Consider the following 15225-nt stretch of genomic DNA (forward strand, 5'->3'; position numbering starts at 1 on the left):
AAAGAATATGTCATGTTGCCCTGCCAACTCCCATCCCTTTCTTACAATTGGACATATTTTTTTATTAAATGAATGGCATTGCAGCACTTCCATGTTTCTCACCTTGGCAAGAATTAAATTTTGGCACCCTACAGATGTGCCATGGGGCTCCGGGTCCCAATCAAGCCCTACAGCACATCTGAGTTTTTTCCCAACCAATGGGGTGTCCAGTGCATGCGCAAATACGGCTATTAAGGGAGTCCCAAACTTTTGCCATCTTTGAGCAAGTGTCAGCACCAGTGATTGAGGGGGGGTTGGAGCCACTTGAGTGATGGACTGAAGGTCTGCTTGCAATACATATTTTGTATCCCTACAATTTTAACGTTGTGAGTACAATTTTGTTTTCACTTGGGGGGCATCAAAGTTTTTTTTTACAAGATTTGTACAAGATTGAGAACCACTGCTCTAGATGGTTGAGTAGGCCTCTTTTCAGGTGGACTTACCATATAAAAGTTCATCAGCTATAGCCATTTCAAATAAACCTGAGGGCATTTGTTCAAGGCTTTGACAGGAGGTCCCATGGGCTCTGACAATATGAGGTGGTGGTGGAACAAACTCTGACCCTAGCTGCTGAATTGGCTCCGCCCATTCCTTTTCTGGGGTGGAGAAGTCCTTTAATATGTCTGCATTTAAGTGAAGGTGTTGCATCAGGATGGTTTAGCTCTGAGGAAGGGGGCACGTCCCCCCCGAACCCTGTCAGCCTACAAACATTGATAACCATGGTCAGATAACATCGCCTCATGACTGGAGTTATTGTTTGATATTCTATTTTATGTTTGTGAGTATGTTTTTGACTTTTCAACTTAATAAAAAAAGTGGTGGTGCAGAGGTGTAACTAGAACCTTTCAGGACCCCAATGTAAGAAACCACAAAGGATCCTTTCCATTGTTCACCCGGCCCTTTTCTCTAGTCCAGAGGCCCTTCCTTTCGAGGCTGAAGCCCTTTCCACAGGTCCAGGGGCCCTTTACACCTGTTACAGGGCCCTTTATAAGCCCTGGTTCACACTGCGACACAAACAGTCACATGATAAAGCCAAAACACATTCAATGTGACTCAAGTGGCAGTGGGAAAAACCAAACACAAAGGGTTCCTGCACTACATTTCTGCGACTTTGGTGCAATTTGAGTGCCATAGATTGCAATGGTAGATCACAAAAGTTGTAAGGAAATTGCAAGTAAGTTGCAAGGAAGTTGCAAGCAAGTAGCTCAAGTAGCAGTGTGAACTGAGCCTTACAGTCCCACAGTGCCCCTACGGTGGCAAAAAGCCAGGACCAAGTCACAAATGTGTCCTTTGTGACCCTGCTACTTCAGGCACTGTTGCGGTGGTACTGCACTAGGCCAGGGGTCTCTAAACTAACATTTTTATCATTTGGGGGAGGAATAGTGCCCCATCATTGGTGTCAGTGGGAGGAATAGTGCCCCATCATTGGTATCAGTGGGAGGAATAGTGCCCCATCATTGGTGTCAATGGAAGGTATAGTGCCCCATCATTGGTGTCAGTGGGAGGAACAGTGCCCCATCATTGGTGTCAGTGGGAGGAATCGTGCTCCATCATTGATGTCAATGGAAGGTTTAGTGCCCCATCATTGGTATCAGTGGGGGGAATAGTGCCCCATTTATTGGTGTCAGTGGGAGAAATAGTGCCTCATCATTGGTATCAGTGGGAGGAATAGTGCCCCATCATTGGTATCAGTGGGGGGAATAGTGCCCCATCATTGGTGTCAGTGAGAGAAATAGTGCCCCATCATTGGTATCAGTGGGAGGAATAGTGCCTCATCATTGGTATCGGTGGGAGGAATAGTGCCCCATCATTGGTATTGGTGGGAGGAATAGTGCCCCATCATTGGTGTCAGTGGGAGGTATAGTGCCCCATCATTGGTGTCAGTGGGAGGAATAGTGCCCCATCATTGGTATCAGTGGGAGGAATAGTGCCCCATCATTGGTATCAGTGGGGGGAATAGTGCCCCATCATTGGTGTCAGTGAGAGGTATAGTGTCCCATCATTGGTGTCAGTGGGAGGAATAGTGCCCCGTCATTGGTATCAGTGAGAGGAATAGTGCCCCATCATTGGTATCGGTGGGAGGAATAGTGCCCATCATTGGTGTTAGTGGGAGGAATAGTGCCCCACCATTGGTATCGGTGGAAGGAATAGGACCCCATCATTGGTGTTAGTGGGAGGAATAGTGCTCTGTTGTTGATGTCAGTAACAGGAATTATGCCCCATTGTTGCTGCCACCCATCATTGGAGCACAGGTGTGTCAGGTGGAGGGTGTCTCTGGAGCTCCTCCAGATGATCTGTGTGAGAGGGGAGTGGTTGTGAAATCTATCCCAGCTCTCCTGGCCCCTTTCTGGGTAAGCCATGGAGGCCAGCAGGGTCTCTCCTGCTGGAAGTTCTCAGCCATCTCCTGGGCCATCGGGTGACATGCCTTCCTGTGGACAAGCCGATTTCAATGCCCCTGGTGAGGACGAAGGCTCGCCAAGCCATTCGGGAGCGAGTGGTGGACGGGATAAAGGTCCTAAATCGGGAGAGAGATAAGCTTTACAAGCTACGAGCAGAGCTGAAGCATCTGAGAAGGCAACGTGAGGGCTTACACAGCCAGAAACGAGGATCCATGGATCAGGAGATCCAATTGGCCAAAGCCCGTGTGGACCACCAGGAGACCATTGTGGCCATGATGGAAGGCAGAGATGGGCCCTTCAAGGAGAAGTTTGGAAATGACAGGAGGTTTGGAAGGATGACAAGGATGGAGGTGGAGGAGGAGTTGTGCCTCCCCAGGGAGAGGTAAGCAGCCCCATGCCTTCCCAGGACTCAGGAGTAGGGATGAGCTCAGGCGTGTTCGCATTGAACATGTGCAGAGCCCGCCAGGAAGTGAGCGCAGCGCTGCGCTAATCACAGGCAGTGAGACATTGCCCCGATGCGTGGCTGCAGAGATCGGGCAATGTCTCACTGCCTGTGATTAGCGCAGCGCTGCGCTCACTTCCTGGCGGGCTCTGCACGTGTTCCATGCGAACACGCCTGAGCTCATCCCTACTCAGGAGACATGCTGAGGGCCACCCAGGTCATGGAGTCTCCTATGCGGGGGGATCAGTTAGTATTTAATGAGGAGGACATTACAGATAATGTACCTGATAAGGTAAAGCCTGATAAGCCCCATGTTGTGGATAAGACTGTGTTTGTGCCTTTCACAGATGCTGACAATGTGCCTGATGACAATCAGGCTGCTAATGCTGTGTGCAGCAATGTTGTGCCTGATGATGCTGCAATGCAGCAAGACTTACATTTAACAAAGTGTAATTTCTGTGGATGACCTACAGGTGTCGGCAGAGCCCATTAACCCTTCTTTAGCAGAGTCCAAAGCTGTTTGCCCCACTGCTGCTGATGACTCTACAGCGCAGCATCAGGAGACAGCTGGTACTGCAGCAGTGACTGTGACCATTCCTGATGGGAGAGTGAACATTTCTGCGACTGATAACAATCACCCCAGCACCAGTGTGATGGACAATCGTCCTGCTATGGATTCTGCTAATTCACTTCAAACTGTTGATAATGTTAATAATAATAATGTACAGACATTTGCTCAGGTTGTACGTTCTGCTCCTGGTAGCTCTATGGGTTTTTCCCTTACAGTCTACCACTTTGGGCACCCCAGGATCTGGTCTTGTGTCTCTGGCTTCTGCTGGGGTTCCCAGATGTAATGTAGTAATTCTGAAATGGGAAGGTGGTGCAGTCCCTCCATCGTGGCGTGCGGTGGTGGATCTCATTTTAGAAATGGGTTTTGGGGCAAATGACCTGTATGCCTTTATACATGTAGCTGGGACAAGGGATTATACGGTTAGCTTTACCAGGCCAGAGGGTCTTGACCTGTTCTGGGAGCGATATGAGGTTCGGTGCAGGTCAAGTCCCGAATGGGAAGGTCTGGCCCCAGTTGCGATTTCCCAGAGGTCAACAGTAAAAAAAATAACAATTATTCTGAATAATGAGAGCATCCCCGCTCGGGATTTAGAGGTTTGGTTGCGGAACTATGGGGAGGTTTTGATTAAGCCCAGCAAAATGCTTGATGAGCGTAACATCTGGACTGGGGGTTGGTCAGTAACAGTCAGGTTGGCCAGGGATGGGAATGTTGTCTGTCACCTGCCCTCCTCAGCTTTTATAGAGAGGGATTGGATGACTATTTTCTACCCTGGTCAGCCAAAGCTGTGTCACCGCTGTAGAGAAAAGGGGCATTTGAGCTCCTCCTGTTCAGCCTTGATATGTTCAGTGTGTCGGGGTCAGGGTCACATGGCCAAGGACTGCACCGATATGATCAGGTGCAACCTGTGCCTGCGCCTTGGCCATCCCTACAGCATGTCCTGAAACCTGGCACAACACGGAGAATGAGGTAATGGATGACTTGTCTAGGCCAGACAGGATGGAGGGTGAGGCTCCTGGTGTACCATCCTCCTCTGCAGTGACTGACTCCGCTGGTCCTGCTCAGGATCCCTCTCCAGTACCTGTGGCCACCCCTCCTGTGTCTGTAAGTATTCCTTCTGTATCTGTCTCTGTGTCTCCCCAGCCTACTGTACCCTCTCCTCTTGTGTCAGAACCTTCCAAGTCTGTGCCCCCCAAGGTCAATTACCCCCAGGTGTCTACCCCTTCTAAGTCTGTCTCAAAGGGAACACCACCCCCACCAGGAGTGGTAGCATGTACTAAAAAGGTCGCTTCTTCCTCTGTAAAAGAGTCTTCTGTGAAGACTACAAATAAAAAAAACAAGAGATTATGGCATCTCTGAAGCTGACCTGCAGTATCTGGAGGAGAGAAGAAAGGTTGGGAAGCGGAAGCAGGTGGTGAGGACGGAACGGGCTCCAGTGCCTGTCTCCAACCGTCATAGGACCTCTGTATGGTATATTTCTTCATCTGGAGCTTCTTCGGAGCGAAGTTCCGATTCTGAAATGGAGTTTGAGGCTGCCTCAAGAGAGAGGCTTCTGGTGATGAGCAGCAGAGGGGAGCTAAGAAGCAATTCACCCAATAACCCAAATGGTGGTTCCCCCTCCGTTAAAAGTGGTGACAATAAATGTCGCCAGCATTAAGTCAGTAAGAGCTCGTTCCATGGCCTTCTTTTTGTTCAGCCAATTACACGCTGAAATTTTATTTTTGCAAGAGACTAGGCTCACCTCCTTGGCAGATATTCATATGGCCAAGAGAGAGTGGAGGTATGGTCCATCTTACTGGTCTCTTGCGGCCGAGCCTTACGGCGGTGTGATATGATAGCGTTTTTCTAAATAGTATGGTTAGGGATGCTGGTCTTGTGGATGTGCACATTAAGCACCTCCCGGATGACACCAGGTTCACCTTTCATCGAGGTAGTAGTCAGAGTAGGATAGATAGTTTTTTTTTTTTGAAGGAGACCTCTGCTTTCTCGCCCCCCAGTGGTGCAGGCAGTAGAGTTCTCTGATCACTGTATGCTATCTGTGGTCCTGAATGCTTCAGACGCCCCTCAGAGGGGCAAAGGCATCTGGAGATTGAATTTGCCTCTACTCAAGGAAGAATATGTTAGACAATCCTTTGAGGAATTCTTTCATGCTCAGGTGACCATCCTGGACTTTTGTAACAGCAAGCTGACCAAAAAAAAGATCGCTGGATTCTTCAGGGGCCTAGCCAATAGAAAACAGTTTAATAAATACATGACCTACCAACGTTTATGGAGAAAGCTGGATATTCTTGTCTCGAGGGGAGGAGATCCTGGGGCAATCTCTGAGGTGAAACTCCTTCTCAGGCAGTGTCAATATGACCGGCATGCCTCTTTGGTTCTAGAGAGGGACTATGGGAAGTACCACTTGCCTGACCCTTACCAGAACTGCAAACAAGGTGAAGCTGTTAAAACGGTTGTTGGCCTTAAGGACAGTGCAGGTTCCTTGACAAAGTCCAGGTCAGGGATCCTGGAGGTCGTGAGGTCCTTTTATGCTGACCTTCTTGGGAGGAAAGAGCTTGACCGTGACAAGATGAACAGTTTTTCGGACTCTACTCCAGGTCTAAATGGTGGAGATGTTCCATTGATGAATTTGACAGAGGAGATGACAGTTGAAGAGGTGATGAGGGCAATTGATCAGCTTGTCATCAAAAAGTCCCCTGGACTGGATGGCTTGATGGCTGAGTTTTACAAAGCCTTTAAGTCTATTCTGGCCCCACATTTGGTAGAGGTTTTTAACAGTTGCCTTGCTGAGGGGGTGCTTTCCCCTTCCATGAGGCACTCGGCTGTAATTCTTCTTTCAAAGTGTAAAGATCCTTCGATGATTGATAATTGGCACCCCATCAGCCTTCTTAATGTCGATAAAAAGATACTGGCAAAGATTATTTTCTGGCGCCTATCGCCAGTAGCAGAGTCTTTGCTTTCTCGCCATCAGCACTGTTCGGTCCAGGGTAGAAGCACCTTCACAGTGGTTTTAGCTTTCCAGGAGGCCTTGGAGCGGTGCAGGCTGGGGAAAGTATTTGCTGACATTGGATCAGGCCAAGGCTTTTGACGTGTTGACCATGAGTACCTGTGGTTGCACCTTAGTAAGTATGGTCTGCCGGGTGGTTTTGTCAATTGGTTAAAAGTCTTGTATAAGGGGGCAGAAAGCTTTCCTCTTGTTAATGGTTGGGTTGGGCAGTCCTTTGAGATTGGCTCCGGGGTGCGCCAGGGTTGTCCCCCTGAGTCCCCTGCTCTATGTGTTTGCAATCGACCCCTTCATCAGGAGGCTAGAGAGCGGCATGTTGTGTGGGGTGCCAGTGGGGCTCCCGGGTGAGCCGCCTTTGAGGGTTGTTGCCTATGCGGACGATGTGTCAGTGATTGTCACTGGGGCAGATGAAGCAGAGGAGGTGGTCTCTCTGACATCATGGTATTCTGAAGCATCAGGCTCCAAGATCAATCAGGAAAAGAGTGAAGTTTTCTAGATGGGAAAGGAAGGTGAGGGGTTTGATCTCCCGGACACCTTTCCAGTGCCCCAGGAAAGAATTAAGATTCTAGGCATTGAATTTGGACCCGGCGATTATGGCCTAAAACTGGGAAGGCAGGCTGGAAATTGCCAATACTAAGGTGGTCAGCTGAAAGAGATGGAAGTTATCTCTGAGGGAAAGGGTTGATCTGATTAAGACTTACCTGATTCCGATCTTTTTGTATGTCAGCTTTGTCTGCATCTTACCGGTGTCTCTCTATGCTAGGGTCAGTAGTGTGTTCTTCCAGATGCTGTGGGGGAACAGACTGAACCCCATCAAGAGGAATGTCACCTATCTATCCAGGAGGGAGGGTGGCTTAGGTATGGTCAACCCAGTTCTTTTCTTTTCACTGCTATTTCTCAAATTTAACATTGGTAATATGCTTGCAGTGGAACCTCCTGGATGGGTAGGCATATTTATATCTTGGTTTAGGCCTTTTCTATGACTTTGGGAAGAAGGTGGCCAAGTGAAGAATCTCAGAGGTCATCGTGGCCAGCTATCAGCCATGTTGCTCCATGCCTGAAGTTACTGCGGCAGTGGCGATTGTCGGCTGAAGATCTCAGATCGGTTCCGAGGAAAGACCTTCTGAGTCGAGTCTTGAGCGAAGTCTTTCATGACCCACTGGCCTTAAGGGATTGCCCAGGCCCAGTTTTGAGGGTGGGGTTAAGATTTATTAATCTGGACAGAGTACCCCCTAAATTTAGGGATCTGGCCTGGTTGTGCTTCCATGGGAAGCTTTTTGTTCGGGGCAATTTGAAATTCCGCAGTGGGGTGGATTGTAGCTGTCCTCGGGAGGAGTGTGCAGATGAGGAGGAGACTATGGACCATTTTCTGCTTCATTGCCCCTTTAACATACAGGTGTACAAACAGGTGGGGCAGACCCTCGGTGTCCCTTTCCTCTCCAGGCTGGGTTATGCTGAGTGGGCGTACGGAGCATTCAATACTGGTGTTTTTTTTTGTTTGGATACACTTTTTCTAGGTAGCCTAGTAGTCCGTTATTTCACCTGGAACACACGGTGTCAGGTCAGCATTCGGCATAAAATCCTTCCTGTTGAGGTGGTGGTGTATGACATTCTACATGAGGTGGAGAAGATTCGGGTGCTTGAGAGAGACAGGCGGAGTCAGGGGCTTGGTTGAAGGCGTGGAGGGGTTTCAAGCCTCCCTGACTGCCAGGAGTCTCTTTCCCGGGTGTGGCTGTCTGTCCATTATCACCCTAGATTTTATAACTTATGATTCATTTTTGATAAATGGCTGCATACATAGGTGATGGGTTGTGCCTCTTAGGCCCTCTCTGCTGCTTTATGTAAATAGTTTTCTAACATGTTTTGGTAATGGACTATGCATGTATTGTATATATTCTGAACATGGATGTGTATTCCTTTGTTTTCTGTTGAAGTTTTATACTATGTTTTTTTTTTTACTTTTGTATAAAATTGGTAGCTTGATTCTTTTTTTAATAAAAGACCAATAGTGCTCTGTTGTTGATGTCAGTAACAGGAATTATGCCCCATTGTTGCTGTCAGTGGGATGAATAGTGTCTTGCATCAGTGGGAAGAAAAGTGCCCCAAGTGTCAGGTAAAGGCAAGTAAATGGCTACATCTGGCCCCCGGGCCGCAATTTGGAGACCACTTATCTAGGTTTTTTTACCATCATGTGAGTGTTTTCAATTCTTTTGAGATTTCCCTGCTTGAGAAGGGCTTCATCCTGCAAATCATTACCAGTTGTGACACCATCAGATGTCCTACCGCCTGAGCTATGGAGTGTTTGAGGACTTGTTGGTGAGTTCTGGAGATTACCATTTTAAATAAAGTTTTACCAAAGGCACATCCCGGCGCTCACATGCTTATTATCTGTCATTTAATGGTACTCGAGGATTCCAAGTCTAGAGAAAGCTGGATAATAATATATTATATTAATACAATTAAGATTACATTCAAATAAAAATTTCCCCTGTAACCAAATAGTATCCTTTTTTTTACGAGTGCCGTCACTTTGTATTCATCAGACAAATGTCAATCGAAAAATTCAACTTTCGGGGGTATTTTTACCCATTTTAAGAAGAATAAAAAAAAAGAAAATAATTAAATCCACCCTGATTTCCTCTAGGCCTTTGAAGTCCCTAACTGATGAGGAATTTTAATTTATATACATATATATATATATAGATAGATAGATAGATAGATAGATAGATAGATAAAAAATCCTTTTTATTTTTTATAATTTTTTATATATATATCTTATTTAAAAAAAAAAGAAAATATCCTTTTTATTTTTTTTATTTTTTTTATATATCTTCTTAAAAAAGAGAAAAAAACATAATTTTTATATTTTTTATATATATATATCTTATTAAAAGAAAAAAGAGAAAAAAAACATCCTTTTTATTTTTTATAATTTTTTTTATGTATCTTATTAAAATAAAGAAAAAAAAGAAAAAAAAAACCTTTTTATTTATTTATATATCTCATAAAAAAAAAATTAAAAAAGTAAAAAACATCATATATATATATATATATATATATATATATATATATATATATATATATATATATATATATAAATAATATACTTTTATATATCTTATTTAAAAAAAGAATAAAAATCCTTTTTATTTTTTTATAATTGTTTTTTTATATCTTATTAAAAAAAAGACAAAAAGAAAACAGGAAAAAAACATCCTTTTTATTTTTTATATATTTTTTTATATATATCTTATAAAAAAAAAAAAGAAAACATTTTTTTTTTAAAATTAAAATGTATTTCGCATTTGTATCTATACCACCTCCTCTCCTCTCACCCGCAGAACATGTAAATGGCACTCTCGCTGGGATTATTGGGGAGGGAAATCATCTGCTGGAGACATAATTGTTCGCAGCCTCCATTGGTCCCATCCGAACAGTCGATTCCTTTGCTGTAGTCATAGCAGCCACTTCCATCCTTCATCGGCTTCAGACCTGCAGGACACTAAAAGAGGGGAAAAAACAAATGTAAATGGTAAAGTAACATGTTGTGAAGCCATGATCGAAAAAAAGCACTCCACCAAGGCTTTATTCTACATTCAGAACATACAGGATGAAGATGGCGGGTTTGTTTGAAAGTTTGATTGAAAGCCAAAACTTTGTGGATGGAGAAATAGGAATTAAAAGTCCTGTTAGCTCTTCTTGCTATTTAAACAGAAAGCCGACACTCAACCAATCAATCTCAAGATTTTAATAAAAGATGTATGGCAACACCCCAAGCCATATACCTTAAAGCAGTGGTACACCCAGGAAGGAGATTCTTGGCCATCAGGGAGGCTTGAAACCCCTCCACACCTTCAACCAAGCCCCCCCGACTCTGCTTGCCTCTCTCAAGCTCTTGAATCTTCCCCACCTCATGAAAAATATCATACACCACCACTTCAACAGGAAGGATTTTATGCCAAGAGCAATTTGAGTGAAAGGTGACTTGTGGTCAAAACCAATATCAATATGAATATATATAAATACAATGCAAAAATTAAATAAATAAATTAATTTGATATCTAATGTGATTTTCAGAGTATATATGTTGCTTCTAATGACAGTAATAAATGTCCATAAAACTGCTGGGATATATAAATATTATCCTAAGGATAGCAAAGTGACTGGTGCTCAGGTGATTTGCACTCACCAGATCCTCTGCCCCAGTAGGGGTACAAATGCCTTCACAGTGTGAGCCCCTGTGTCGCTTTGCAGTTCTTATCCTGATGCTTCACTTTTCTCAATCCAAATTCATTAGTTGGAAGGAAAGTAAAAGAGGGAAACATCCATAGTGTAGTATTTAAAAGTAATCCAATTTATTAATGAGAAAATTACTCACAATGTTATTGATTAAAAAAGTGCCACACAAAAAGAAACCTCCGTTTGTTGCAGCCCTGCAAGAGAGTCCGCGTTCGTCCTGTGGCCATGCCTTATGTGTTTCGTCATTGGACGTCTTCTGGAGCCTCCAGAAGACGTCCAATGACGGATGTTTCCCTCTTTGTACCCCAACTGGGGCAGAGGATCTGGTGGGTGCAAATCTATTACCTGCACGAAAATCGCACCAGGTTCCCGTCTTCAGAAAATAAGAATCACCTGAGCACCAGTCACTTTGCTATCCTTAGGATAATATTTTTTATATATCCCAGCAGTTTTATGGACATTTCTTACTGTCATTTGAAGTAACATATATACTATGCAAATCGCATTAGATATCAAATTAATTTATTTATTTAATTTTTGCATTCTATTTATATACAGTATATTCATATTGATATTGGTTTTGCGCACAAGTCACCTTTCACTCAAATTGCAGTAGTGATTATAGTATTTATTTATACATTTACAGAGGGTCTAACACTTTATATGAATTTCACTCCAATTTACTAAATAATTTTACTTTGTTTTTATTCCATTGCAACTTAAGGGCACACTAGGATTTGAGTTTACTAGGATTAATTCATTTATTTATATTTCATATTTTTATATCCTTTCATTTTCAATTCTTGGTGGACAGGATACTGTTCACATTTTTGATAAAAACAATCTCGCCATTCTATAAATAATAGATCCCTCTCAAGATATAGTTTTTTTGAGAATATAGAAGGGAGCGCTATATCTACTCACATTTTTCTAACCCTTTTAAGGACTGGTATAGGTGTACAGTATATAGGGTTGTACACATATAATATACTTTCTTTCAAATATAGAAAGCATATTATACTTCACTGTTGTGCTTCTGAGCTGAGTGCTGACCGATTCTGCAGCTGTCTTTTCTCAGTGTAGGGAAGGACAGTTTGGTGTTTGGAGCAGGGACAGTCTGCAATTCACTATCTACTAGCTAGCTACTATTAGGTACACAAGGTCCTTTTAAGGACTGGTATAGGTGTACTATTTGGTGTGCAGTATATAGGGGTGTAATACACGTATAAAATACTTTCAAATATAGAAAGCATAGTATAGTGCATTTCCACTGTGCAGCATTGTGACTGCTGAGTGGTTCTGCAGCGATACTACAAAGCGTGACAAACGCAATTAGAAAAAAGTATTATAACTGGTGTGATAGACCAGTGGCCCCCCAAAACGACCGATTGAAGCAGGGTGTTATATACCTTCTTCCACATATACTGCACTTCTCTAGAGACTTTTGTCACGGAGTCATTTAAAAAATGACAGGCAGAGGAAGAGGCAGGCCCTTCCGCAGGGGTGGTAGGGGTAGGGCAGGAGCAACAGGCTTGAGCCAAAGTGGCAAATTGCAGAAGGTGCCTTCGATTACGTCAAAGGACACACCAAACTTGGTTGAGTGGCTCACTCAGCCTTACTCTTCTGCACCCTCCTCATCCTCTCGATCTGCACCCTCTTCTTCACTCTCTGCTGTGTGCACCTCCAAAGACACTACCACCAACACCACCAACACCATATACCTTCCGCTTGAGTCACAGGAATTATTATCCGATCCAAGACATTGCCGATGCGCAGCCACTCTTGGCATTGGATCAGGAAGAAGAGGTAGCAACAACCGCCACTCAGCAGTCTGATGACAGTACCCAGATCAGCCCAAGGAGGAGGTTGGTCCTCAGTGTTGCTGCCTACTCTGAGATCTCTAATTATAGCGGTGGGTAAGGTGACATTGAAGATGACGTGTTTAGTGATGTCACGTGGGTGCCCACAAGAGAGGAAGAGGAGGGGAGTTCAGAGCGAGATATGGACTAGCAGATAGGGAGGAGAAGCAGGTGGAACTTACATTGCACAGGAGGGACAAAGCAGACTGCTAATGTATCAGGAGCGAGGCATCAACCATGTACGGTCACATCTGGCACTCCCAGGACGCCATCACATGGCTGCGCAGTGTGGGCTTTTTTTAACGTGTCCGCTGCTGACAATAGTGTTGCCATCTGCAATCTTTACAGTCAACGCATAAGTCGCAGTAAGCCCAACACTCACCTAGGGATGACCGCCTTAAGAAGGCACATGAGCTGCCATCACTCAGCCCAGTGTGAGCAACGGAACCCACAAAGCCACACTCCAGGCGTCTTCTACTTCTCCTTCTCCTCTCTCCTCACAATTGTCCTCCACTCCACCTTCCATCATGCAGTCCTCATGTTTTTTTGGAAAAAGCAGGCCTCCGTGGGCCAAATGTTCGAGCATAAAAAAATGATGACGCCGGATAACCCTCTTGCCCAACGGTTGACGGCTGGCTTGTCAGAACTGATAGCCCGCCAACTACTGCCATATAAACTGGTGGACTCGGAGGCCTTTTGAAAATTTGTGGCCATTGGAACACCACAATGGAAGGATCCCCAGAACCTATTTGACATGCCAGGTGAGACATTGCCATACTGTGCTGCGTCTGTTGTGCCTGGAAGCCAAGAGCCACACTGGCCCTGCACTCCTTTCAGCTTTGCGTTCACAGGCAGATCATTGGCTAACACCGCTCAATTTGACAGTTGGTAAAGTGGTGTGTGACAACGGTGCCAATCTGCTTAGCGCATTGAAACAGGACAAAATTACACACGTGCCATGCATGGCACACGTCTTATACTTGGTCGTGCAGCGATTCGTTGTCAAATACCCTGGGGTCCAGGACATCTTGCAGCAGGCAAGGAAAATCTCGGCCCATTTCAGAAGATCTTACATGGCTCGCCTTCCTGACATTCAGCGGTGACACAATCTGCAGGTCAGACGTCTTATTTGCGATTGTCCGACAGGATGGAACTCAACCTTCTATATGCTTGATAGGCTGCTCCAGCAGAAACGTGCAGTTAACGACTACCTGTATGAACTCTGCGGCAGAACAGGTTCTGGGGAGCTTGTTTTTTTTCCACCACGCCAGTGCCTGCTCATGGGCGACGCATGCAGACTTCTGCGGCCATTTGATGAGATCGCCAAACTGGTCAGTCGCAGCCATGGCGCCATCAGTGACATCGTACCTTATGCCTTCTTTATGGAGCGTGCATTGCGTTGTGTCATTGATCAAGCCGTGGAGGAGCAGGAAGATGAGGAAGTCGCAATGCTGGATGAATTTCCAGGGGGCTACTCTATCTGAGACAAGTCAACAACAGGAGTTTTAAAGAGGAGTCAGAGGAGGATGGTGCTAGAGGAGGATGGTGCTGGGGCGGATGAGGAGGAGCAAGAAGAGCATGCTTTAAACCTTTATGGGATCCCTGTTGTTGTCCGTGGATGGGGAGAGAAGGACACATTATCCTGGATGATGAGCAGGAGCCAGGCCACCACACCACTTCCAGTTTAGCGCAAATGGGGGCCTTCATGCTCCAGTATTTTAACAGGAACCCCCGTATAAAAAGCATAAAGGTCAAGGACCAGTACTGGGTGGCAACGAACAAACACAAAATAGCGGATATGTTACCACCAACACAGAGGGCTGTCAGAATGGAACACTTATAGACCTTGCTTAGAGAAATTATGCATTCTGCTTTTGCGTACGCTGGCAGAGGAATTCCCACTCCCAGAAAAAGAGTTGTGGGTACCAATTCAACAGCGCCTGCAAGAAGAGAGCGGTTTGAAGATGTGCTGGTGACTTCTGATATGAGATCATTCTTTCAGCCGACCCATCGACAGGTCTCATCTGAATCCAGCATCAGGGAACGCCTAGACTGACAGGTGTCCGACTACATCGGGTTAACGGCCGATGTGGACACTCTGAGAAGTGATGAACCCCTGGACTACTGGGTGGGCATGCTTAACCTCTGGCCAGAGCTTGCCCAATTTGTAATGGAAATGTTGGCCTGCCCCTCATCCAGTGTCCTGTCCGAAAGGATGTTCAGCGCAGCAGGGGGGATCATGACCGATAAGCGCACTTGCCTAGCTCACGCCAGTGTTGACTACCTCACATTTATAAAAATGAATGAGGCTTGGATCTCGGAGGAATTCAACACATGTGACCAGTAGACCATGGATATGCATATCTCTATAAACGATTTATTTAATCTAGCACACAGACCTTTTTTTGGCTCACTTCCTTGTACAAAAAAAGTACACCGTACTAAATGCCCGTACCCTCCTGTTTGAAGAGGTTGAGCGATGTCATATTTTTGGGTCCCGCAGCGAGTCTGCTCTCTATGAAAGTGCTGGTATCAGTGCTGTCGCGGTGCTGGTGTCAGTGCTCTCTATCACGGTGCTTGTGTCAGTGCTCTCTATCATGGTGCTGGTGTCAGTGCTCTCTACCTCTGGGTATATATATCTGATGGAAATAGATATGGATATGATGTAAAATTGT

General features: G+C 45.1%; 1 protein-coding gene across 2 annotated transcripts in view; it reads right to left on the reverse strand.

The window, feature by feature from the left end:
* ASTN2 (astrotactin 2) overlaps positions 1 to 15225 on the reverse strand; it is a 661578-nt gene that overhangs the window by 205528 nt on the left and 440825 nt on the right. For both annotated transcript variants that reach the window (XM_077468007.1, XM_077468041.1), the window contains one exon: positions 9788 to 9954. In XM_077468007.1, coding sequence (XP_077324133.1) covers positions 9788 to 9954 — 167 coding nt within the window. The remainder of the gene's footprint in view (positions 1 to 9787; positions 9955 to 15225) is intronic.

The sequence above is a fragment of the Lithobates pipiens genome, unplaced genomic scaffold, assembly GCF_037356315.1.
Source record: "Lithobates pipiens isolate NorthernLeopardFrog02 unplaced genomic scaffold, aLitPip1_a1.2 Scaffold_1, whole genome shotgun sequence".
Taxonomy (NCBI): Eukaryota; Metazoa; Chordata; class Amphibia; order Anura; family Ranidae; genus Lithobates; species Lithobates pipiens.